This window comes from Mustela nigripes, chromosome 2, assembly GCF_022355385.1.
Source record: "Mustela nigripes isolate SB6536 chromosome 2, MUSNIG.SB6536, whole genome shotgun sequence".
NCBI classification, from domain to species: domain Eukaryota; kingdom Metazoa; phylum Chordata; class Mammalia; order Carnivora; family Mustelidae; genus Mustela; species Mustela nigripes.
Window position 1 is genome coordinate 123,725,305 of NC_081558.1, and position 26,881 is coordinate 123,752,185.

Here is a 26,881-nt window from a genome sequence, read left to right on the forward strand (position 1 = left end):
GGGATATGGGGAAATTGGAGGTGACTGCTAATGGGTAGAGGGCTTTTTGCAAGTGATGAAAAGGTTCCAAAATTCATTATGGTGAGAGTTACCCGACTGTGAATGCAGCGAACAACCTAATTATACACTTACATAGGCAAACTATAAGGTAGGTGAATTATACCTCAATAAAACTGTTACTAAAAAACGCATTACAGGCGATCCCTGCCATAAATAACAACAGTCCTTAGAGGCTGTCAGGCTTTGTAAACACATGCATGTGTCAAATGAACTTCTATAATCTCCCTGAGTCAGGAGAAATTGGCCTAGTCGTAAATGGACATGCTGCACAAAATGGCTTTGTTTCCAGTTCTCGTTATGGTAATCACTAGGTTTTGATTTTCTCCATCAGAGGCTGGGCAAGAATCCCCGGTAGCCTGCAGAACGTGCTAAGTCTTACATGCACGCAAAGCAGTTTCTTCTATAAGAGACCCATCACCTCTTTTCTGAAGTGATTTTCCAGGTCTCTCCACGAGAGGAAAATCTGAAACTCACTAAATTCGTTAACCAGAAGGTTTCCTTGTGCTTTCTTGACTTCATATGTAGAGTAGCTTCCCCCCCCCCCCCCCAAACCACACTGGAAAATAACAGGATTGGAAAAGTGATCAGTTGGTTCACATTCTACCCCACCAATGTCCAGCAGCCTGCCCCAACACAGATGTGAAAGTAAGGCCATTCCAATGCCTGTGGTGCTATTGCTAATCCAAGTTCTAACAGTTAACCATGCACACAGCTGAAAACATATAGAAATACTGTACCAAGAATAATCAGTGACAGGAAGAAGACAGATTTTTGAGAACTTCTTAAAAATAAAAGTCAAAATCACTCCTAGCCTCCTTTTTGGTGGCCTTTGAAGGCCTTATTTTCTTGACATCCCCTTTTTCCCATCTCTTTTAATTTATTCTATCTCAACACACGATATGCATAACTGTAGGCTGCCCACAATCCTCTCAATGGTAAGCTGGGATGAAAAAACAAAATGGGAAGGTCTTCACCTTCCCATTTGGAGGGATTCCTTCCATTGTTCTGCATTTGTAGTTAAGTACAGCCAAACTAAATGTTCAGTAATATTTACTATCAGGCAGCTTCTTTATTTTCAGCACAAAAAAATAAAAAAATTAAAAAGCCAGTGTTATAAAAGTGTAACCCTCATCTTTATAGACAATGAGTATACTTTAAAAAATGCAATCATATACACTTTTCTATTAATCTTACTCCACTACTGGATCCTGCCTCCCTAGGTCCTCAAACTGACTTTCTGATTTACAGTTGGCCTTTTCATTTCTCTGTTCTATGACAATCCTCAAAGGAGTGGACCGATTATTATTTAGAAGGCAGTTTTAAGGTCTTTAACTTTTCAGCATTTCTCCCGTAAGATTTAATATGACTTCTTAGAGTCGGGGTCTAAACCCTGGATGTTAACATAAACCACAGCAAGGACCGGACTCAAGAGAGCAAGCTGGCCTCCGTAAAGAAGAAGAACAACAACAAAAAAGAACAGAGAAGAACCTGAGAAAATGTCAAGTCAACACCTGCAGGACACAAGGGGCAGCTCCTCCCCAGCAGGTGGAAAGCCAAATCCACAACAGGCAGGGTCCAAGGAGCACAGCCCAACGTGCATCTAACTCCAGGCGTAACATCTACAAACAGAGCTTCCATTCAGGAGAAAGCCTTGGGGCTGAGTGTCGTGTGGCACACGGTACCATCGGGCAGTGGTGCCCATTTCTACAGCAGCCTTCAGGACCACGGCCGGTGCAAAAGAACAGTTTACCTTGAGGCCGAAGGCTGAAATACTCCTTCCAAGGCAGACCCTAGTCAGTCGTCACCTCCCCAACCCCTCCACCACCCCCCACCAGCCTCACCACCCCCACCAGAGACCCTGTGCAACGAAGAGCCCAGGGCAGGAGAAGACCCATGTACATAGACTGGACCCCAACGTGCTTTTCATACATCCACCACATGGATCCCAGAAGGCACCCACCTCCAGGCAAAAGCTGCCTTAGAAAGCTGTCCTCCAGGCTTGCAGCCCTCCGGGTTTTAGAGTCACAGAAAATGATTTCGTATCTCTAAGCTCGTGAGGCTACAGCTCCTGAACCAGTTCCCACACTAGGTTCCCACACCAACAGACAGGTTAGGACTCAACGAGAGAGGAGATGGCCCTAGGTTACAGCAGGGACGGGTGGGCTGGCCACGAATTTCAGTGAGTGTCAGGTAAAGCTAGCGTGTGAGCAACGGGTTATAGGAGACGTAGACATACCCACGCAGGCCCCAGAACCAGCATCCTACTCTTCTGTCTACAGCACATCCCTGCAAGAAAAGGTTTCCGCTGGGCCCAAATGAGCGGGCTTCCCTTCATAATGGCTGGTAAAGCCAATGTATGGGTGTTCACACACACACCACACACCCAACTGCTCCGGACAAACATGCTCTCTCCACACGGACAGGATGTCCACCCTGCATGAGGTACCGGCCCATTTAAGGATTCCGTTTCCTACCTGTAAAACCTGAAGGCGAAACTAACTGACCTCTACTTCCACACACCCCGCAAGTCTGAAATGTTACATTATCTGTGCTCTCAGAAGAGCTCAGAACACAGAGAAGGCTGAAATGCAAGTAATGTACCTTAAAAGACACAAGGTAAGGGGTAAGCTTTTTAAAATGGACTTGAACCTTAATTTTTAACTTTCTACTCAACGTAGTTCCTGTTCTGATTATCTACAGCTGGTATTTTAAGCCAAAGAGAACCAAACATCTAGTCTCTCTGGTCCCTCGAGATTTAAAGTCGCTCAGGGACCTCAGTGATAGCATACAGAATGTCAAACCTACAAACCCATTATTATTTAACCTGTCTTCATGTTTTTGCACACTTCCTTTGTGGTTTTCCTACTGATTTTCTCAGAGTAAGTCAGAGCTGAACCAAAACTCCTCAATGTAAACTCCTATTGACAAGTATTTAAGAAGAAGTGACATGCCTCTTTTGGGTCCAGACTTTACCTTAAATATCTAAATCATTTTTTAAAATCATTTTAAAATGAACACCATTTTTAAAAATACCAGGAGCGAAGGTTAGTGCTTACTATACACAGCAAGAGTAATCAAGAGAGTACGGTTAAAGAGATAGAGACATGGATCAATGGAACAGAAACAGAGGACCCAGAAATAGACATACATAAATACAGACAAATGACTTTTTTAGAATATTTTATTTATTTTGAGAAGAGGAGGGGAGAAGGAGAGAGGGAAAGAGAGAGAAGGAGAGGTTGGGGGCAGGGAGCAGGAGGAGAGGGAGAAGCTGGATCAAGACCTGAGCCCAAGGCAGATGCTTAACCAACTGAGCCTCCCAGATGCCCCCACCCAAATGATTTTTTTTTTTTTAAAGATTTTATTTATTGGGCAGACAGAGATTGCAAGTAGGCAGAGAGAGAGGAAGGGAAGCAGGCTCCCTGCTGAGCAGAGAGCCCAATTCGGGGCTCGATCCCAGGACCCTGAGATCATGACCTGAGCAGAAGGCAGAGGCTTAACCCACTGAGCCACCCAGGTGCCCCCCAAATGATTTTTAACAAAGGTGCAAAAGCAATCCAAAGCGAAAAATCTTTTCACCAAATGGTGCTGGGAGAACTGAACACTGATGGGGGCAGGGCGGAGGTGGGTGGGTGGTAGTGATAAGACCAAATGCTGGCAAGGATGAGGACAACTGGAGACTCATACACTGCCAGTAAATGTAAAATGGCATGGCTGCTCTGGCAATGTTTGCAGTTTCTTACAAAACAAAGTGCATAATTATAAAACAACACAGCACTGTACATCCCAGAGACATGAAAACGTGTTCACACAAAAACCTGTATACCTATGTTCACAGTAGTTCTATTTATAATGGCCAAACTAAAAGCAAATGTCCTCCACAGGTGCACCATCAAAATGTGACTCATCCATACCGTGGAATAATTACTCAGCAATAAAAAGGAACTATCAGTAAACACACCTTGGATGGTTCTCAAATGATGCTCAGAGAGAAAAGGCCAATCTTATATATATATAGGATGTTCTTTAAGTAAAAAGATCAGATAGATGGAAAACAGGTAAGAGGTAGTAAGAGAGGCTATAATGTAACACAAGGCAGTCTTTTTGTGAAAGAACATCCTGGACTGTGGTAAGGTCTACACAAATCTACACACACACACACACACAAACGAGTCCATGTAAAGCTGGTAAAACTAGAATATAAAAATACACAGAATCTACCTGCTTCCCCTTCCACAACTTCCTGTGAAATTTATAATTATTTCAAATTTTTTAAAAAATTTATTTTTTAAATACAGAAGCTTTAGAATCATCTAGAGTTCAAACTCCAGTTCTGCTATCTTACTACTGTGGGTAAGTTATTTGGCCATTCTGAACCTTTGTTTCTTCATATTTTAAATAAGCTTAATAGCATTACTGGCGGCTTACTGAGAATTAAAAACAGGGGCAAACATATTTCATCTACAATAAATGGGACCAGACGGCAAAATTTTTCAAAAATGGTTCCATATATGGTACTGCTTATGAGTAAGTCACACAGTGTACCTACAACTTCTTACAATCCATTTGTAAATGTGCCTTTCCTTATTTGTAAACAAAATTCAGTTTACACTTAAGAGCATTATGAGGGCAAGAGCCATGCCACCACGTAGATCAGAATACTGAAGACAAATAAACTTTCGATAGTCCATGAGCTGATGAAATAAACCTCAAAAGGTTAAGCAAACATTCTACAAGGGAAAGCGATTTGACCTGGAATTTGATATGGTTCATTTCCACATGAAGATCAAACAGATTAATTAGCTGCTTTTTAACCAAATAAATTCCAGTTGCTTTGGTGAATGAGCATGGAAATAAAATTAGAAAAATCAGCAATGGCCACTTTTCACTGCAAATCCCCCTTCCAGAACAAGGCTTTCCAGATTCGGTCAGCAAACCACACAAAGACCTGTTCCAGATCTGGGCTGGCAGTAGGAACTGTTCCACAATGTAAGGAAATCCCTGTGACTGTCCCTTGCTGGCAGCCCCTGGGAGAGCCCGCCTGCCAGGAGCAGCCCAGCCTTTCAGCAGTGCTCCCATACCCAACCCGAAGGCTTCCTCCTGCCTTCCTCCAACACAGGATCAAATGCCGCTTGGCAGCTGCCACTGAGGCTGCGTGGCTAATGGTGGGGACAAGAAAGAGCACCTCTTACCGAGACTTGCGTCAACCTGTATCTGGGAAAGAGACCGAAAAAAAGACAAGACACGAAACACATAAAGCTCTAAGTTCTTTTTTTGCAAAATAATTGCATTAGTTGATGCAACTCATGACAGCAAAACATATGAAATTAATAAAGACTTTTTTTTTTCAATAAAGCAAAGAGACTCACTAATGCGGCTTTACAAAGACTCTGAAGTTTCATTTCAACAAAGAATGTCCTGAAAATTTGTAATGCACAAATTATCTCATTACCATCACACAAAAGAATGATCACTCCCACTGCCCTGGCTTCCTACTCACAGTTGTATTTGAAGAACAGATTCACCAAGAACATTTGGAAATTAAGAGTCTCTGGTTATTTTTTTTTCTTCCACAGTATTAGCAGAAAGGAAAATTGAAGCATATAATTATATATACAGCACCCCCTGCCACTGAGATAGGATTAACAGATAGAGCTGTTTCTCCACACCTAGTCCCTTCACAAAGTGTAAGCCCAGCCGGCAACAGCGACAGATCACCACAAACAATTTGGAGTAATTTTCTACTCCACCAGTGTATGGCCTATGAAAAATAAATCAAGGTCTAGTGAGAGGAAAGCGTAAGTACATCGTTACTATCCATTTAATAGAGTTATCACACATCCTCTCCCTGCCACGCTTATTCGACTTGCTTTTCCTGCAAATTCATTTGCTATGGGCTGAGGCTTCTGTTTCCTGAGCTGAGGGTGGTAATTTGGGGAGCAACAGAAGAGAGGCTTACAGGAGGAAGAAACGCTGGAAAATATGGCCAATGTAAAGGACTTGCAGAAGGTGCTGTTAAGTTCAAGTCCATCCACAGCAGACATTGGAGCAGGAGTGAGATCATAGGCTAGACCTGAATCTGCCTCAGTTTTATTCCCTAAGCGAGGGTAAACAACCCACCAAACAAATTCGAGTGAATTATATGTATAAATGGTACACCGGGAACCAAGGGTTACACCGCAAGCCAAAAGTCACCCAGTACTGACCTCGTAGGGATGCTACACAATAAAGAAAAGCAGGTATCAAATTGCTCCGCCCTCCCCAGAGTCCTCAATCAGAGGACCTCGTAGGAGCTTAAAAGATCAAGAGAACTTTTTGAAAACTGAGAAAGTTTTCCCAATCTCTGCGGCTGATGGCCTCCACATTCTCCCTATGGCGCTGGCTGAGTATTTGAGGGTCATCTCGCACTTTCTCTTTGTAAATTTCCAATTTCTGTAATTTAAACCACAGTTAAAAAATTTAAACCATGCTCAAAAGGTGCTGAAGGGCTTTCCTCTCAGAGGTTTCCTTTCATCTGCAATCCTACTGTACCCCACATTCACCTCACACCTAGAGTAGAGACACCATCTGGGTCCGAACTCCACGGTTTCTAGCTGCCTCGCCTACGAATACATAGCGCTTGTCCAAGAGCTGCGCTGGAGGCAGGGAGGCCAGGAGAGGCTTCTGCAAGAGCTGAGATGATGAAGGCTCCAGAGCAGGAGACAGAGAACAGAACTTCTATTCTTAGACACTCTGAAAGTCTCCACAGTATTTCCTAAAAACTGACTTGCCTGAAAAGTAAATTTTCTTACCTATATAACGAGACCAGCAGATTACCTCAGTGGTTTTTCAAAGTATGTATGTTATGAGTACAAAGTGGTCAGGGAAGAAGTTTCAAGGGCCAGTGCCAGAAGAGAGATGAGCACGTACACCCCAGGCCTCTCTGCCCCCAGCCCACCCCACATGCATCTGGTCTAGGCAGTGGAGTTCCATTTACGACTAACTGAAGAATGAAGGCACCTGGGTGGTTCAGTGGTGAAGGATGTGCCTTTGGCCTAGGTCATGATCCCAGGGTCCTGGGACTAAGCCCCACATTGGGCTTGCTCGGTGGGGAGCCTGCTCCTCCCTGTGCCTGCAGCACACCCCCCCCCCCCCACCCACCCATATGCTCTCTCTCTCTCTCTCTCTCCCTCTGGCAAATAAATTAATTTTTTAAAAAAAGACTAACTGAAGAAAAGGTTCTACGATAACTTTCAGAACAGAGGACGCCACTAAATGTCTAGATCAAAACAGAAGTCCCATCTCAATCTGAAATTCCACGCTAACTGGACTTTTTCGGCCCTTCAGAAGGCAACAAGGCGCTGTCCTTGGACCACCTCGGAGAAGCAAACAAGCACCAGGAGGAGGATGAAGCAGGTGGACACTGAGCATCACGTGGGATGCGGGCACCTCAGAGGGGAGCAGGGTGAGGCGGGATTCACTCCCCTCTGGTCTCTCACAGCCCTTCCTTCTGGGCCTACTGAGCTGAAAAGAGCTTTTTCCACCAAAAACACAAACCCCACTTTTCCCCTGTTTTTCTGCAAGTCTGTCTACAGGATGTCACCAGGAGGCCACACTCCCCCAAGCCCATGGGCGAGTGTGGCCCACGCAGGCTGAAGGATGCAGCCCAGCCTGGACTTCTGGGGCATCCCCTCACGAGTCTCTGGCAGGCTGGGTCTCACCCCAGAAGCCTACTCCTGCTGATAAGAAACCCTTCCTGCCGCCAAACAAATCACCACTCCTGTTTCTCTTCCTCCTCCTCTCTCCCTATAAAAGAGGGGTCTTTTAAGCGTATCTTGAAGGAAACCTGAACAGCTAGGCGCTTTCCCCTCTTAATTTGTTCCTTATCCCGCTGGTGATTCATGCCCACGGCCGCTCCTTCCTCAGCACACTGAGGCGGCTCTGTTCGGCTCAGTTGTGGGAGGCCACGTCAGCAGGAAACAGTGCTGGCTGCCAGGTCACATTCGAGACCGTCTGGAGCAAGTCAGCGTGCAGCACCCGCAGGACACAGGCGGCCCTATGCTCTCCCCCAAGCGAAGGGAGCGCAGAGCCTGGGAAAAAAAAGGCTGGCCTCTGAGGGCCACAGCCACACAAGCTAAGCTTAGGGGAGACTCCGAACACTACAGGTGGCTTGCCCCATTTCTAAATGTTCCCCAAATATTTCCAATTATAGTTACTGGTTTCCCTTCTCCCTCTTTTCTTAGAGGACTTACTGCTCTGCCTCCAAATTCATATTTGGAAAAGGCTGCCACGAGCCAAATCAAACTTCATCGTGGCTTTCTGGCTCCTGAGGCGGACGGAGAAATTCTGCACACCCAACCGATCTTAGCAGCCCCGACGTCCGCTGGATCAGGGCAGAAAGCCTGACCTGAGGGGCTGACACACAAAGGGGTCACTGTGGGTCTTTTTCCTTCCACACACACAGAGTAAAAACAGTAAACAAATAAGATGTGCCAGATGCCATCGTGATAACTCCCAGGAGAGACTTATGACAACCAGCACGTGAAGTACCCGGACAAAGAGACACAATGAACTGCTGACACAACAGTGCTTCCCCTTCTCCGAGGCTTTGCTCTGCCTACTTCATTATCCACAAAGCAGATGAGCGTCCTGCCCTGTCATCAGAAGGTCACCACTGGCCTCACGCTAGCTACATCACAGAGCCTACGTCATTGGCTTCCTCTCATCCTGTAGGCATTTTATCATTCACATCATCACAAGAAGGATGAGTCCAGGACAAGACATTCTAAGGGACCACATGCACATAACTTTTGTAGAGGATACTGGTATAACTGTTCTCTTTTACTATCAGTCCTTGTGAATCTCTTACTGTGCCCAATGTATAAACTCAGTTTTGCCATGTATACCTGTGCAAGGTCTGGTACTACCTGCAATTTCAGGTATCTACTTGGGGATCTTGGAATGCAACCCATTAGATACCGGGGTTGGGGACTACTATGCCATATTTTATGTAGCCAGTCCATTAAGTTACAAAATTGATCCTGTTCATGTAGACCAACAGGATTGAGGTTACCATGCTGAAATAGCAGAGTTCCTATGTACCTAAGATACTTAAGTTTCTTGATTTGTGGCAAATGAGAACAGGGATTCCATAAAAAGAAGAAAACGTGGTTTTCTTCCTTGAAGGCTTTCCCTTCCACTCCTGGAAGGTCTTCTTAAGTGGACAGCCCAAAGTCAATCTTTTTCCTCAGAAACAGCATGTGTGCTGAAGAAAACAGAGTAAGGAAGTGAAGGCAAGGAGGAGGGTGTGCTCACGAGAGAAAAGGCACAGAATGGAGGACAGAGCGACACACATCAACACTGCAGAGACACAGCGAAGACCGTCTGATCCCATCAGTGCTGGAAGGCATGGAGCTATGCTGCAGAGAGAAGCTGTTAATCCCCGCAGCCCACCCCAAGCACACGTGGGCACACACAAACCCAAACACAAAAGGGACAACGTAGCTGCCAAGGGGAGTCAGGAATAGGTGCACTAGGAACAATCCAGAAAAAGAGAAAACCACACAGCGCCCAGAGAATCCATGTGGTTGTAGCACTCACTTTCCAGGAGGACCCAGAGACTAAAACAAAAACCAAAAATTATAGGTACTTAGGATTTAGTGATACAGAAGGTTCTCTTTTCATCTTCAGCCATTCAGAAAATGAACACCCACAGCACATCTAATCTGAGTGGCCCCTCAAACCTGGTCCTCGGGCAGGAACTGGAGATCTTAAGTGGATCTCACCAGCACCTCCTTACAGATGAGAAACAAAATATCAGATTCAGCTACCTAATTAATTGACTAGAAACCAAACAAGTATTCTGAGTTTCACTGAGGTTCCAGGCATTATAGAAATCTAGCATTTTCACCAAAGAAAAATACTCAATGCCTTGATAAACTACAACGACGCTTTAAAAGCATCTCAAAAATAAAAACTACTAAACCTCATACACTGCTTATACACCTGGAATAAGTTTAAATTAGCTCTTATGCAAGGAAGGTATTTAGAGGTAGATGGTCTAGATCCAAGGGTAATATATTTCTTGGTTAACACTGTAGGCAAAAAAAAAAAAAGGTTGGGGGCAGGAATAAGTCATAAGAACTAAATGTTTTCCATATAAACGTCAGAAGCACATGATAAGGTTGCTGAACTGGGTTATATTGTTTTTTATAGGATGAACCACAGAGAAGCCCTGAAAATTGTAAAAAGAAACCCAAAGTGAAAATCTTACCAGAAGTTTTAGAACACACACAAGTGGTAACACTGGCAAGTGAACACACACACACACACATACACACACACACGTATTCATATGTATTCATACATATACACACAATTTTAAAAAGGGGGGGCCTTTGGGGCTCCTGGGTGGCTCAGTGGGTTAAGCCTCTGCCTTCGGCTCAGGTCATGATCCCGGGGTCCTGGAATCAAGCCCTAAACTGGGCTCTCTGCTCAGTGGAGAGTCTGCTTCCCCCTCTCACTCCGCCTGTCTCTCTGCCTACTTATGATCTCTCTCTCTCTGTCAAATAAATAAATAAAATCTTTAAAAAAATCATTTAAAAAATAAAACTAAATAAATAAATAAATAAGTAAAAAGGCCTTTTGGCATAATGGGAGCAACATTTGGTGAGAAGCTAAAACGAACAATGAGCATCACAAGATTGTGATTTGTGTATTAAATTCTCCAGGACATATTTAGAAGGGATAATGTTTAACAAATGAAACATTTCTACAACTGAAAAATAGACAGAAGAGTAAGCTATTCCAATTTTTATACACACAAGGAAACATGAACTGATGATGCAAACACAGAACCAGGAAAAAAACGTATTAATCTGTGATTTTTAAAAACCTAATTAAATCTGAGAGAGAAATAAAAAACTAAATCAGTGTATTTCATTGATTCTGAGTACCTTTTTCCCCTCATTTTAACATCTCCTGAAATAGAAAAGCGTTTTATATTGAAGGCAAGTCATTATTTGATGATGGTGTCTTCTCTTTTGTAGAGGTATGAGACATAATGGCGTACCTTAACATCGATGGCATTCTAGATCCAAAAAGATGATAGCAAATGATTCTGTGAAACCAGTGCAAAAAGAACAAGCATGCATGCTAGTCTGTAGATGCGAGACAAGCAGCAAGGCAATGCGATCCAGTTCATGGAAAAAAGGTAGGCACAACAAGACACATATATATGGAGTCAAGACACATATATATGGACCCTTTCACTGAGGCAGTGTGCCTAGGATGAGAAAGCAGCGCTTTTTGTGCTTTTAGGAGTTTTTCCATTCACAAATAACTTAATACCTTAAAAACTAGATGACAAAAATAAAATCCAAATGTTTTACCAAATGCAATGTAAATTAATGACACTTAGGACAATTCAATCTTCAAAAATATACTGGGTACCAATCACAACCAATCATACCTAAATCTCCGGGGGTAGGGACCCAATTATCGCTTGTTTGAAATCCCAAGTGATTCAGCGGGACAGCGAGGGATGACCACCAGTGGTGTAAAGTGTCCAGCATACAGCACGTGCACAACACATTTTATTTTTTTTTTAAGATTTTATTTATTTGATACAGAGAGAGAGTGCTGAGGGAAAGCGCTCACGCATGCACAAGCAGCAGGAGCAGAAGCAGAGAGGGAGAAGCAGGCTCCCCGCTGAGCGGGGAGCCCGATGCGGGGCTCTATCCCAGGACCCTGGGATCATGACCTGAGCTGAAGACAGAGGCTTTAACCCCCTGAGCCACCCAGGCATCCCCACAAATATATTTTAAAATGTGGCAATTACTGAGTGAGAAGCCAATTAAAAAATGGTGCCAGGTACCACTGCAGTAACAGAGTTTTGGTGCTTTCTGGGGTTTGGGTTTATTTCTTGTTTTTTGTTTGTTTGTTTTACTTTTTTCTTTTTGATTAATGGAGTATGCTGGATGTCTCTATAATTGTGTTCACATGACTGCAGAACCTGAAAGCTTTTGCTATTATTGATACACAACATACATACTGGTCTTTTGATACAAATTAATACATACATACATCACATATACACATACACATATTGTATCATATATATATTTTTGAATTTTTGGAAACTTTAGCTGTGCTGTCAACTTTAGGAAAAGTATCCCAGTTATACTATGTTGGACTGGCATTGTACAGAAATTAATAGCCATATTCGTCTAGAAATGTTACACATAATTTTTTCCATTTGTATAGGGGTAATGCACTGTATCAGATATGTAAGGTCTTACCTACATAGGTTTGATTACAGAAAGTAATAAAGTACTCTCTAAATTTAAAAAAAAGTGGCCATTATTAAAATTTTAAAAATGTATCCTGGGTACATACATTTTTTGTTCCTAGTCAAGATTAACTTACTGCTAATAAATTTTAGAGAAATTCATATAGTACCTAAAGTGCCTCATATGATAACTTACCATCTCACTTGCAAACAGAAAATCCTAGATAATTAAGCTCTTGAACTCTGCCTACACTTGAACCTCTTTAAGAAGACCTTAGACTCTTCATGAAAATTAGGCATGTATAAATGGCAGAGAACTCTAAAGGAATTAAAGTGAGAGAGGAACGAGAAATTGAAAGCTAGGAGGAACTTTAGAACAGGATCTGATCCAATCCTCTTACTCTCAGGTGAGGAAAGAGAGGCTCTGATCAGTGGAACTAGACTGAATGAAAAGAGAGTTGAACTTGGATCAGGGCGCTCTTGCCACAAGATTTCTTCATTTAAAAGGGAAGAGTTTCGAAAATTAACACTATAATCAGCTGACTTTTACTCTATGAGTTCAAGTCCAGTGACCTCAGATGTGAACCTGAGTCAACAACAACAAAAAGCTACACAAAACAGAGAATGTGCAGAAGGTGCAGAGTATGGACAAAGGGAAACAGGCTTGACATAAATTTAAAGAGGCCAGGTTAGCAAGGCTATTTCACTCTTCCTGTTGAGCCATTCCCTAGGTCTCCTAAATATATTACCCAGCGCCATTTTTCAGCACTCTAGCTCAAATTTGAAAGACTGACATTTTCTCCAAAGTCTGCTCTGCGGTTAATTACTTGCCTTCTGACTACCCTGGGGAAAGCCAAGAAACAGGTAGAATGCACCTGTTGTTCTTGAGTTCCATCTGAGATGGAGGCTGGCATTCTATTCACCTCTGAGGAATGTTAATTGCTGATACCAGCATGACAGGTGCAATGAGGAGTAGAAAAATGATCAATGAATTCGAGTCACAGAACAGCAGCAGAACTAGAGACCATGAGAAAGCTTCCCAAGAGCTGTAACTTTAATTACTAATAATCTGTCTGGAATTCAATTTGACCCTTAAAACAGATTTTTTCAACAGGGCACAAAGTTCTGAATTTCTACAATGGTGCCCTGTCCACAGGAGGGGGAAAAAAAAGAAACAACATGTATAATCCTGTTTTCCACGTTACTATGGAGTCATTCACCAACCCCAATGGCCTCCTGTGGCTCGCTTCTCCTCTCTGCTGTAGACGCCATGCCTCCATTCCAGATCCTTACTGGTGTGGAGTCCTATCTCTTTTGAATTCTGAGTCACTTCCTTTCCCCCTAGTTTTGTGCCCTAAAACCTTCCTGTTTCTTTAGAATATAACACTGAAGCCAATTTCCCTATGAGTCTACTGAGTTTTTGCCCTCCCCTTTGGCTTTTGACTACACAGCTAACTGGGGAAAGAACATGTGTGCTGATTACCTGCACACAGTGTGATATGTTTATCTGCAGAAGTTTCCTAACTCTGTGACCATCTCCCCAATACACACAAAGTTATTCATTCAATTTTAAAATATTCTTACGATATCCTATTTACTCTCATGTGGGAATGGAAGCACAAAGAAAGAGGAATTCCTGATAAAATGGCGATTGACTCAAGAGATATAAACTTGAAAGACTGTTTACAAACAAATGCTTTGAAAATAGAGTCCCCAATTTAAACGTCAGTTTGTTAACATTCTAGAAGAGGAAGGGAGAAAAAATTTCAGACCAAGAAATAATTCGATCTTTGAGTTAATGACTGAAGAATTTGAGCCAATTCTTTCTTATTTTTTTGGCATTCACAGGACTTTTTCCCCCCTTTTGACCAATTCGTGACCAGACTGAATCCCAAGAGTTCTCTCTTTTGTTTAAGGGCACTACTTCCGTAAATCCCATTTCCTTACAAGGGCTCCTCACCCCAACAATCTCCTACTTCCCTTCAGTCTTCCTCAAAGCCTGGTCCCAGAACCAAGAACAGCAGTATTGCCTGGGAAACTTCTTAGCAATGTTTATTATCAGCACACCTGCAGCCCAAACCTGAATTAGAAGGGGAGGGGGGGCGGGCAACGACACACATGGGACACAGACACACCGGCAGTCTATGTTTTAACAACACTTCCATGCTGAAGCTATCGATAATCATCAGCCTCTGACACCAGATAGAATACGCCAGATTCAGGTATGCTGTGGGGACCACCTGAGTCCAATGCCAAGACATTTCCTGGGTACTTATTAGCCCCTTTTCAAGGTACCACGCCAAATCTAGAACGAAGGAAACAAAGAGGGAAGCAACAGTGCCAGCCCAATTTCTTTCCTGAACTCAAGTAGAAAGAGGCCAAACGAAGCTTCTATGAACGCCAAGTTGTAACATGGTTATCTTCCATCTCACTTTTTCAATTCCATCCACCCTGCACAATCTTACGTGCTGTAATCAACTCTGAAATGTGCAAGTTTACAACAGAATAAGTAAACAAATACTGAGTTGACATCAAAATAAAAGTAAAACAAATCTGGACTGCGGGGAGAGGAGCAAACTCCCAATTTCTCTTTGATGACCCTTATTAATGACTTAATAGAAGTTTTTTAACAGAAACGAAATAGCAATTTTAATTAGTAAGTTCAATAAAAACAACCACCATGTAGAGGTTCCTTAATAAGTATATGAATGCGAGATAAAAGATCCTGAAGCACTTGAAAAAACGGCAACACCTCTTGAAGAATACCAGCCTGATGAACAGACACAGGTCCACAGCAGGTGCAGCATGACATCCTGGGAAAGCCTGGCCTGAGAGTTTAAGCTGGCCTGAGGATTAAGCGAACCAGAGATTTTCAATCTCCACTGTATATTCAACTCAACTGTGAAACATTCCCAACCTACCAACGCCCCCGGCCTTTACTCTCCTACAATCTAACAACTTCCCAAAATTAGCCAAGGGATCAACTGTGTATTTGTTTTTACAAGTGCCCCCTGGTAATGTGTTATGCAAAATTTACAAACCACGATGTTAATATAACCAGCTTTAAAATCCTGAAATAAATAATATTAATAAAATTCTGAAATGTCAGAGAGGTTATCTTAAGTATATAACACAGGAACTAGGGCACTGAAAATGTGAATGCTCAACCCACAGAATAAAACCTTGTCTTGATCATGAAGAATAAATTAACCAGGGCCATCTGGATGGCTCAGTTAGTTAAGCTTCTGCATTCCGATCAGGTCATTTCGCAGGGTCCTGGGATGAAGCTGGCACTGGGCACACTGCTCAGCGGGGAGTCTACTTCTCCCTCCTCTCGCACTCTCTCTCTCAAATAAATAAATAGATAAATAAATAAAGACTAAATTAACTGAATTAACTCAGATCTTGATTTCTAATTTATGGGATAACATGCCATGCTTGGGCTATATTTTATTAACATTTTGTGATTATTTCATGCTTATACTCAAAGACAATTTAAGTACAGGGGTGCCTGAGCGGCTCAGTTGGTTAAGCCTCTGACTCTTAGTTTCAGCTCAGGTCATGACCTCAACAGGAGGTGGAGTCCAGCACCAGGCCCAACCTGGGAGTGAAGCCTGCTGCAGATTCTCGCTCTCCCTCTCCTGCTCAGGCTCTCTAATAAATAATTTTATTTTTAAATAGAACTTACAATCTGTTAATAATTGGAAGCTTTTTAAGTTAAGTAAAAATGTGGAAACCTCTACAGCCAGAAAATTACCACAAAACTGGGGTTAATTCTGGTTCTATAATGCAACATATAAAGTGTCCATAAAAGTGTCACATTTAAAGTCTGCAATGCTTCCATTTTAACTCAAGACAAAGAAAGACTTAAAGAGTTGAAAAAACTTACTCCCCTTTTACCCAGCTGCCTTTACATCCTCAAAAATAGTGAGCAAAACACCTTCCAAGTCACTGAAAACTGCCTCAGAGAAGCAATGCCCAAGTTGATAAGCAGAAAAAAATATTTACCTTTTTTTAAGTTTGCCTCTTTTTTTCCTTAAAGATTTTATTTATTTATTTGACAGAGATCTCAAGTAGGCAGAGAGGCAGGCAGAGAGAGAGAGGCAGGCCCCCCACAGATAAGAGAGCCCAATGCAGGCCTCAATCCCAGGACCCTGAGACCATGACCTGAGCTGAAGGCAGAGGCTTAACCCACTGAGCCACCCAGGCACCCCAAGTTTGCCCTTCTTTTTAATCCTTTTTTGTTTATTCCATGGCTTGTCCAATTAGGAGAGAGTACAAAATGTTCACTATTAAAGGACAAAAACTTTTCAGAAGACTAGATTCTGCCTATCTTTGAGAAACGTACAATTCGCGAGAGCCCATCACTCACCCCATCTCTTCTGTGTATGTGCCTTTGGCCAGCAAGTCATGACCACCCTCCACACATCTAGGATTTCTGCTCCCACTTCTACACATTGCCCTCTCCACTGCCCTCACCTGGACTCTCCTGGCCTCCTGCCTGTCCCTCCCAATCACCCATCTCACCACCTCCCTCCCTGCCACTTTGATCACACTGGTGGTAGAGAAAAACTACTCCATTTAAATCACAATTTAAAGTGTACTCTATCCCCATGCCACTCAGTCTCACAGAGTGTACTCTATCCATCCCTGGGTCGGACAGAGTTTGAGAGTTTACTACTACAGATAAATGTGATAATTTCTAACTGCACAAAAACATTTGTAAAACATAAATAAGTAATCTACACAAAAATATTTGCCAGTAACGTAAAAAGAAAAAGTTGGTCTTTCTTTTACTATTAAATAGCCTTATAAATATTTTCCAAGATGTTCCCAGCCTAGTTCTCACAAAAGGAAAAAATGTTATCAGAGGAATGAATAGAATAATCATTCCCTCATGCTTTTTATTGGTAAGCGGACCTAACCCACATAATGGGCTTCTTCAGAATAGCTATGTGTTTTTAAAAACCACTCTTACCTGCATTCATTATCCTAACTTGAAAAACTGAGAGTAAACATAATTAAGTACAATAACAAACAAAAAGGAAAAAGAACCTCTGTGAAGTAACTCTGAATTTTTTCATCACTTTGACATGAATTTTTAGCAGTTTATTAATGACTTTCCTTTATTCTGGATGCCTAGTAGGTGCTGGATAAGTTCTGGAATACAAAGATCAGTAGGTATGACCCCCAACCTTGAAGAAACCTACCCTCTAAAGAACCCTTTACAGTCTTCCTTAAAGACACTTCCAACATGCTGTTTTCCATTTCAAGTTCTAAGTGTAAAAAATACAGAAAGAAGAAAGCAAGACCCCACAAACTACAAGCTATGAAATGTGGCAGACAAGTGAGGTTATAGGACACTGTTCACTCTTCTGAATTAGCAGGCATGCAAAGATCTGAGACATTTAAGGAACTCCAAGCAGTGGTACCTTCAGAAATAACATTTTAACCTTTGTTCAAGTGTGAAAGGCAAAAGGGCACACAAGCTAAATTCCATCACCTAATTTTTGAAATGTGTTCTGTTGAAGCATTACAACAAGAATGTGAAGACATCTTAACGACTGAGCTACCCAGGTGCCCCAAGACATCTAAGAGAAAATTCTAACCAATCCCACAAGTTCATGTAGGCTCTCCTGGGATATTTTAAAAATGACAGGTAATGAAAATGAAGAGACATTCAATGTCTGCCCTTACAATGGCTCCTATTTACTGGAGTTTACCAGGACTCTGAAACTTTCTACACAGTATTTCATTTAATCCTCGGGGTGACACTTCAAGACCAATATCGTCATTCCCAATTCTACAGATAAGGAAACAGAGGTATGGAGAAATAACTAATTCTGTGATATACAAGTAAGATGCAAGGAAGTTCTAAACTAGGTAATCTCGCTCTCAAACCCCCAAGATCTTACCCGTATGCCTTATAGCCCTTCAGCCATGCCAAAGAGCAGGACGCACTAAATGCAGATTAAAATCTGTATAAAACTTGGATCCCCTGGCTGGCTCAGTGATAGAGCATGTGACTCTTGATCTCAAGGTCCCGAGTTCAAGCCCCAACTGGGCGTGGAGCCTACTTTAAAAATAAAAAATTTAAAAAAAAAAAAAGTAGTATGGAATTTAATTGAAATGTAAAAGGCAAGGCATACCCAGAGGAACTGTTTTGTAGGCCTGTCTCAATATGGCCGCTCGGGCCTGCTGTAAGAGTTAACTACCTATCACCCCAAAGGAAAGCAATAACTAAAGCTTGAGCTACCACAGAGCTTACTTTAAATGCATGGAACAATGGACTGGTTTTATCACAACTTGCATCTGAACAACATATACATTCCCATAAACCTTCATCAGACCCCAGGAAAGCAAGCCTAGTATACACAGGCAGTAAAATGGAGGCCAGACCTTCTTCTACAGATTTCCATGAGCAGGATAATCACATCATAGCCCACGATTTATTGTGACATCTCCTTAGAACAAAAATAATCTGCAAAACTGCATCCGTTACTAGATAACGGTGATGACGAAGGCTCTTGCCATGGATACGTATTAGCGTTATCCCCACCTTAGGAAAGAAGAGGGAGGCTGAGAGGTTAAGCATTAGCTAGAGAACAGCCAGGGATCATACTATATAGCACTGACTTTCAAAACATCATCTTTACAACTTCTAACAGATCAAATCACTAGAACTCTACTTGGAGAAAAAGGCCAACGTCTGACAACGTAATACTGGGTGAGGTTTTATCTGTCTTAATTATGCAAATGCAAGAACAGCAATAAACCATCAAGATAACTGCAAGGGCAGAAGGAGAAGGACAGAACGCAGCAGACACACTGGGTACCTCCCTTGACAGGGGCTTTACACCTCCCGGGAAGCAACGTAATTTGACACTGATGTAACCCAGTCTCATGACTCAGTCCCAGCGTGATGACAGCTGCAAGTACCACCACAGACCTTCCTCCCATTCCTTCCAGAAACTGGACTTTGCTCCAGGCCCACCAGCACTTACCAGCCCTTGTGGGGACCACACTACTGGTCAGCTTCTAGTTGCTCAGCAACAAGCCTGGGTCTCAAAGAGGCCTCTTAGGTCCACACTGAGAATGCCTGCTTGCAAGTAGAGAACTGTTTGCAAGTAACGGCTGTACATGTCTATGTATGACAGAAAAGCCAAATCGTCACGTTCAAAATAAAGCTCTCAAACATTTCAGCGATCAAGTATATTCCAAAACACTGAGACCCAATATTACACACATACACCCGGCAAAAAAGTGCTTTGTCCTGAAGCTACCATTTAAGAACCATAAGATAAATCGGCAAATTGATGGAGTATTTCAAAGTTTTCCTAGAAACTCAGACCCTCCCTGCTTAGAACCTCACTGGAGGACTGTGAAGGAACTCTCCCCAAATAGAGTTTTGGAGCAAACAGAAAGATAGGATACTGGAGCTAGCCTGGGCAATTCTAAAAGATTTTCAAGGGAGCCCCAACTCTTCAGGATAACATCTCAGATTAGCAATCAGTCAAACTGCCCTCCTCCTCCACCGCAAAAGAAGTGAATTTTCAAGGAAGTTTCTCAAAATTCTAGTCTTGTAAAAAGAAAAAAATATTTCCACTTAAAACACATTCTACAAATATACTCAAATAACAATGTAATGAAGGCTTGCGAAGATGCAGAGGAAAGGAAGGCACTCACATACAAACCACCCAACTATTTCTGATGGAACACTTGTTTGCAGATGTCAGCCAAGGTAAGAGTTCAGTCAGCCTTAGCAGACAAGCTTCATTCCCAACAGGTCTTTTCCCTTGGTTTTAAGCCAGTAAAACAAGCACTTCTTATTTATATGCAGAGTCTGCCCTAAAAGAGTAGACCATATAGAAGCTTTGCTTGTGAAACGATAGTCTACCTCGGGTTGTAAACCCCTCGCTCTGACACCATTCCTGTCATTTCTCCGCAAAGCCAGAGATGCGCGTTCCTCAGGATCTGTCATAAAATTCTTAGCAAGAATGACAGGTCAGTGTTTTAATGTGCCAAACAAGTCCAAATGAGGGAATTTAAAAAAAAAAAAAAAAAAAGTAACGTTTAAGTCCCTATGGCAGTCTGGGTGCTGAATCCCACAAAGAGGGGCAGGGGTGGGGGCAGACGAGGAGATTCAGCAACATGGAACCGCTCTCCATGGCGTCATTCACAGAGTCCCTGAGCAGAGCATGGTGTTCAATGATACAGTCCCCACACTCAGTGGGGCAGGAGGAGAATCCAACACAGAGCTGAAGAAGGCTTGCAGAGAGTAAGGAGGGGAGGGGAAAGTGCCCCAGTGTCATGGCAGCCAAGCCACAGCCCGGCCAAAGCAGGGGTCTCCTCGAGCTCCCTCCTACCACACGCTCTACTGTCATTTCTAGGTCTCAACCCACTCACTGCAAGTGAGCAGAGTAAACCACATCTGCAGAAGGTGTCCATTTCTTGTGGGCAAAACGCATCAGCATGACATTTCTTTAAATAGGATTCTTTATTAAAATAATGGTGCTTCCCAAGCATTTTACTTTAATCTTTTTCTTCTATCACCATGACATCCACCTATTTTCTTCAGGCTCACAGTCTGTATCTAAGTCTTAAAACACAAATTTACACACAAACACACACACACACACACAAATGAAAATTGCAGTTTTAGGGGTGCCTGGGTTGCTCAATTGGTTAAGGGTCTGCCTTGGGCTCAGGTCATGATCCTGGAGTCCTAAGATTGAGTCCCATGTTGGGCCCCAAGCTCAGCCGGGGCAGGCTGGAATAGGGGGTCGTCTGCTTCTTCCTCTCCCATTCCCCCTCCATTTCTCTCTCTCAAATAAAATAAAATCTTTTTTTTTTTAATTGCAAGCTTTAATATTGGAATATGAAGTAATATAAAAGTACCTTAGATTCTCAACATGTTTCTCTCAAGGAAACTGACTAGCTTCAATTATCCAACATTTTGGGAAATGAAAGTCCTTCTATGGAGACTTGAGAGACCATGAGAAAAGTGCTGAACTACATATTTTAAAGCTCCCAGCACAATGATAGAATTTAAAAGCAAAATCATCACACCTGCTGGGATGCCAGGATCCGTCAAGGATCTAGTCAGCAATCATTAAGAGGCTGTGGGGCTGGTGAGCAGGTTGAGGATACTGTGTCGCAACTAGGTTCACAGTCTAATTCAAGAGCCCAAGAGCAGTGCGCACAGATAGCCAGACTGTTGCGGACAGTGCCACCTCCACCTGCTCCTCCAGGAAAGCAGAGGTCGGGATGGAATGGAGTGGTCTAGGAGGGCTCCTGGAGAGACAGATCCGGAGCCCTAAAGGAAGTGTACTATTTGTTTTGGCTGAAGGATTTTACAGAGAACAGAGAAATGGCCCAGATAAAAAGATGGCATGTGTGGACAGGAAGGAAGTCTGCGTTGCCAGCACCTCAGCCCAAACAAGGATATGAAAATAATGGGACAGACCTGCAGCTGCCCTCTATTAATTCCTGAATTTAAGCAAAGTCAAGAATTCATATTGATTGCTAAGATACCTTTATTCTCCCCTAACAATTGGCTCTTTATACTTTCATCTGGCCCAGGGAAGAAAAATCTTTTGTCTAGGGTGCCATAGGTACAGTGCTGCCTCCAAGTGAGAATAAACTATGACCTTTTGGGGCCTTTTCAAGACCTGTGATTCATGTTTCATGGAAAATATTGAGAAATGTTCCATTAGAAATGAATCTGCTTTCACAGCATACTGTAGGTTTCCTGTGTTTTTCTTCCTTCATTATCACCAAGGACATTCTCATGAAAACAAAATCTTGTTTTTCCCCCCAGAGTAACCATATTCTTTATATTGATTTGCTCTGAATTTCCAAACTGCCTTTTCATGGCATCACAGTGAGCTTCTGCTGTCTTTTCAGTCACATTGTGAATGTCCTATAGACAAATTCAACTACAAGTAAAGAGGGTTGACTTCAAGTAGTGTAATTTCAAAGTTTCCAGGAAGGCCTGGCAATCAACTTGGTTCCCTACCCCAATCCCTGCCCTCCACCCCAGCAACAATCCCTAACTTGCTGAAATATCAGTGCCGAAATAGCCAAGTTATTAAACCGCCAGTTTCAATAGTGCTATAAGCGATGGTTATGACTTCAAAATTTCCAGAAAGGCCACTTCCAATCACCACTCCTACCTACACACACACACACACACACACACACCCAAAACCACCACCTCCCCACCTGCTGGCTGGGGTTGAATGAGCACAACTAGAGCTGCATTCTCCTCACTCTAATCTTTAGTACAACACAAATGCTTCTTTCCCAATTTCCCATTACAATATGATCCAATTTCAGGTGGTTTCCTAATAGGTTTTTAAAAGGTAAGCAAGAAGACTGCCCCCCGCCATTACCAGTTGTCTCCCACTGGACGCTTCCTCTTCAGCAGCTGGAGTCGCAAGCCCCACCAAGAAGCTCAGCCCACCCCAACTCTGGACCTGGTCCTAACTCGGGGAGGAAATAACTTAAGGAATTCTAAATCAGTACTCCTGTGTCATACTGTGTTCTGTTAGTTCTGGTAACAGGAAATCTGTCTTATCCCAAAGACCCAATTTCTGAAAACCATCTCTACTTGATCTTGGCCATCTGAGTACTCATCCTGGTATCCTGCTCAGAATCTTGTTATTCCAGGAACAGGAACCCACCTCGCTCCTGTCACATGCCCAAAGGGAATGGAGTCCTACTACAGGAGTTCCCTGATGTAAAGCCACAGAGCAAGACAATAAAGAGTTCATGCTCTCGAGTCAGACATACCAGGGATGGAAACTCAACTTTGCCTCTTCTAACTATGGGAATTTAGGTGTATAAATTAACTTCCAGGGGCCTCAGCCTCATGTTTATCTAACCATACTCATTAACAGAGAATATAACAGAAGAGCTAAATCGGGGCAACAAGAGGGATGTTAATGACAGTGAAAGAGTAATAACGTTACAATTTATGTTCGAATTTACAAATACATTGCCTATTGCTACATTCTATGATGATATTCTCTACCCACCTGAAATGAAGCATTCACTTAATTTAGACAGGAACTCAAAAGAAGGCTTGGGGGCTGGAGGGAAGCCACCACTCAGTGACTGCCTATTATGCAATGGTGACAGTCAATGGGTCTGGACTCCAGGTTGCTTCCATCTCCTGCAATTCATTCTGTTGTCCCAAAACTTCCCAAGCCCTAGCAAACCAATTAGCTCCCTGTCCTGGTCCCTTGCACCCAATCCTGTCATTTCAATTAATTGGGCCAGGTACCACCATGCCCCAAATGGAGATAACCATAGTCTATGGGTGTTCAGAAGAGAACAAAGGATGGAAGACTGAGGAAGCCCAAGATAAACGGCTCCCCAATTGTGCTTTAGTCAAAGGCATTTCTGAAATCATTGGATGGGGTGATAATGTCACTTATCTCAAAGTATCATCATGAAAAAATACAAAGCTTCCATTGTGAATAGAGTGAAATATTTCCAACATTTCCTGGAGAATACACCAATTACTGACATGAACACACAGACACAAAGTGGGGGAGAGACTGGCGCCTGGGTGGCTCAGTGGGTTAAGCTGCTGCCTTCGGCTCAGGTCATGATCTCAGGGTCCTGGGATTGAGCCCCACATCGGGCTCTCTGCTCAGCAGGGAGCCTGCTTCCTCTTCTCTCTCTGCCTGCCTCTCTGCCTGCTTGTCCTCTCTCTCTGTCAAAACAAATAAAATCTTTAAAAAAAAAAAAAAAGTGGGGGAGAGACTAACCTGATGAACACACGTGAGCACACACACACACACGCAAGCACACGCACACATGCACCCATGCACACACAACAAAAGCAGGTGGCACAGAAGAGTGGATTTCATATATGTAGACCTACTCAGCAACCCACTGCTTTTTTGGTTTCAATAGAAAGTATTAACACACACGCAGTTGTAGAGGAACACAGTCCACTGGCCAGTTAATTCATGGGCTCCCATGTTCCCATGATCAGAAGCTCAAATTCATTCTTACTGAACTGAAAAACCAAGTTTATTCTATGGAGGTGAAATGACTTTTTATCTAATTTTTCTAGCATGATCCTTTTTCGAAGTGGATTTTGAGGTTTTATTTGTTGACAATACCTATTTATTACAGAACTACAAGTAGGTAAAAGATTTTATATCCCATACTATCTTAAAATATTTATTTCCTCTTTTCTTTTACCTTAAGTTTCTTTGTATGACTCATCACCAAAGACTAGATTCAGTTTTTAAATGGCTTAGAAAACCAAAGATCAATCTCAGGAACATAATGGTCAGAGAAATGCAAAAATCATTAGTAAAATGTAAAAATCATTAATAAAATGGTTAAGTCTTTTCGGATTATCTATCTGCAATTAAAACTGGCTGGGCCTGAATCTTTGAAAACAGACTTATTTCTCCAAAAGTAGAAGTTTTTTTTCCTGGTTTTTGTACCTAGAGAACAAAATTAAATAGAAAAACTACAAAGTGGCATGGTCTGCTATTAAAAAAGCAGTAGAAAAATCACCTTTTTTCATGCAGCTCATTATGAGAAACTAAAACTGAAGGGCATTTCCCTTCATTCATTTCTGCATTGGTGAGCAAGTCCAGAAATTAAAGATGAGGGCTCTGATCAGATTCTTGGCCAATCACTAACCTAGTACTGAATTCCATTACATGCCAATTTGCCATCTGCCCTATAATCCCAATCACTGCCAAAAAGAGCTACTGCAAACACCGCCCCCTGACACAGCAGTGTTTTCAGACTATGTATCTGGACTGAGCATCTTGTGGTTCAGAGTATCTAAGCCATTTCTCTCCAAAGTGAACTACAGAGAGGCAGCACTGGATTATACAAATAGGAAGTAAGTGAAATGCCCTAGGAGCTACACTTAAAGAATTACACCCAAGGAAGTGTCGCCTACAGCTGGAACTTACTTAGAGGACAAGATTCTGGGCTCTGAGCTGATGCTGTAATGGAGTTAAGACATTTAGAGAACTTCCGAGGAACTATTCCGTATATGGAGGGCCATGAATTGTTAGGGACAGGCGATGGACCATGATGGGCAGCTTTTTAAGATGGCCTCCAATGATTCCGGCCTGCTGGTGTTCCCACACTGTGCAAATTCCCTTTCTCAAGTGGATTGGACCTGGTATCACCCCCCTGCCCTCAGTTGCTACTCTGATGAAGCCAGCTGCCTCACGGAGAAGGCTTAGCAAGGAACTGAGGGAAGCCACCTGCCAATAGCCCACAGAAACCTAAACCCTACCAACAACCTCTCAAGCAAGCCTGGAAACAGACTGACCCTTAGACATGCCTTTCAAGGATGGCAGCTCTAGCCCACACCTGGCTTTCGGTATCTTGAGAGGCCCAGGGCTGTGGGACACAGCTCAGCTGGGCCTAAATTCCTGACCCACAAAAACTGAGATGATACATGTTGTTGTTTTAAGCCTCTAGATTTTGGAGCAATCCATTAATCAGTAAAACAAGTAACAGGTACTTACTACAGATCTTACCTGAAAAAACATCATGTCATTGGCCTCATGTTATGTATTTCAAAGTTTTAACTAATTTGAAAAAGTTATTGTTCTCAATGGAAAATTTGAGGTCCTTCAAAATCTCAACAGTTTCTAAATTCCATAATATATTAAAAGATACTGCAAAAGCCTTCCCAAGTTAAACTCACTCACGTAAAAGTCAACCGAACACTAGAGGTATTTACCTTTGCCCCTTTATTTATCATAGGCCTACATTAGCATCGAGACTCTATTTCACAGAAAGAGTAAAACGTTTTTAAAAATCCAAGATAAGTGATATGGAGACACAAAGAACAACTCTACTCCCTTAAAACAAGAAATAAAAGAGAAACTCCTCTGGTTAGAGGCTTACAAGAATTTCCTTACCTTGAATGCACTGAAGTGTTCCATCCTCTGCTCTTATTGTGAAAGTCTCACCTGGATTAACTTGAACGAGAATGACCTGCAAAATAACACATTAATTTCAATTTAACACTAGAGCATCTGGGGCTTCTCTTCCACAGTTTTATTACCTGAATTTATGACCTAGACAGGACGTGTGTGGCACAGAACCCCGTATCAACACAAAACTTAGGATAGGTCTTAGACCTGGTTCAGAGTTGAAGGGGGTCAGTATACCCACTTGAATTTAGCTAAGTGAATTCTTCTGCGTTGGTTATGATGTTACGTACCTAAAATGCTCAACTTTTTTTTACTCTCACACAATTCCTTTTTTTCTTTCACTATTTTAGAAATGAGAAATCAAGAAGAAACGAGACCAGATACTATGCTTATAAGGGAAAAAAAGACACAGAGAAACGTGGCTCTGGGCAAACACTGCGGCACACATTCTTCCTAAGTGTCCATTACTGACTCGGGTTGTAGGAGTCCACTGTGTAATAAAGGCGGCAATTTGTAAGAAAAATGTTCAGAAAATAAAGTATCTGTATAAGTTCTGGAATTAGTAATAAACACTATAAAATAAATGAATAATAATATTATGAATAGGTCTCACTCAAAT

The 26,881-nt window shown here is 42.4% G+C and overlaps 1 protein-coding gene across 2 annotated transcripts in view; it reads right to left on the reverse strand.

The window, feature by feature from the left end:
* The window catches only part of FNDC3B (fibronectin type III domain containing 3B), a 338,247-nt gene that overhangs the window by 217,946 nt on the left and 93,420 nt on the right, over positions 1-26,881 (reverse strand). For both annotated transcript variants that reach the window (XM_059391541.1, XM_059391542.1), the window contains exon 3: positions 26,248-26,323. In XM_059391541.1, coding sequence (XP_059247524.1) covers positions 26,248-26,323 — 76 coding nt within the window. The remainder of the gene's footprint in view (positions 1-26,247; positions 26,324-26,881) is intronic.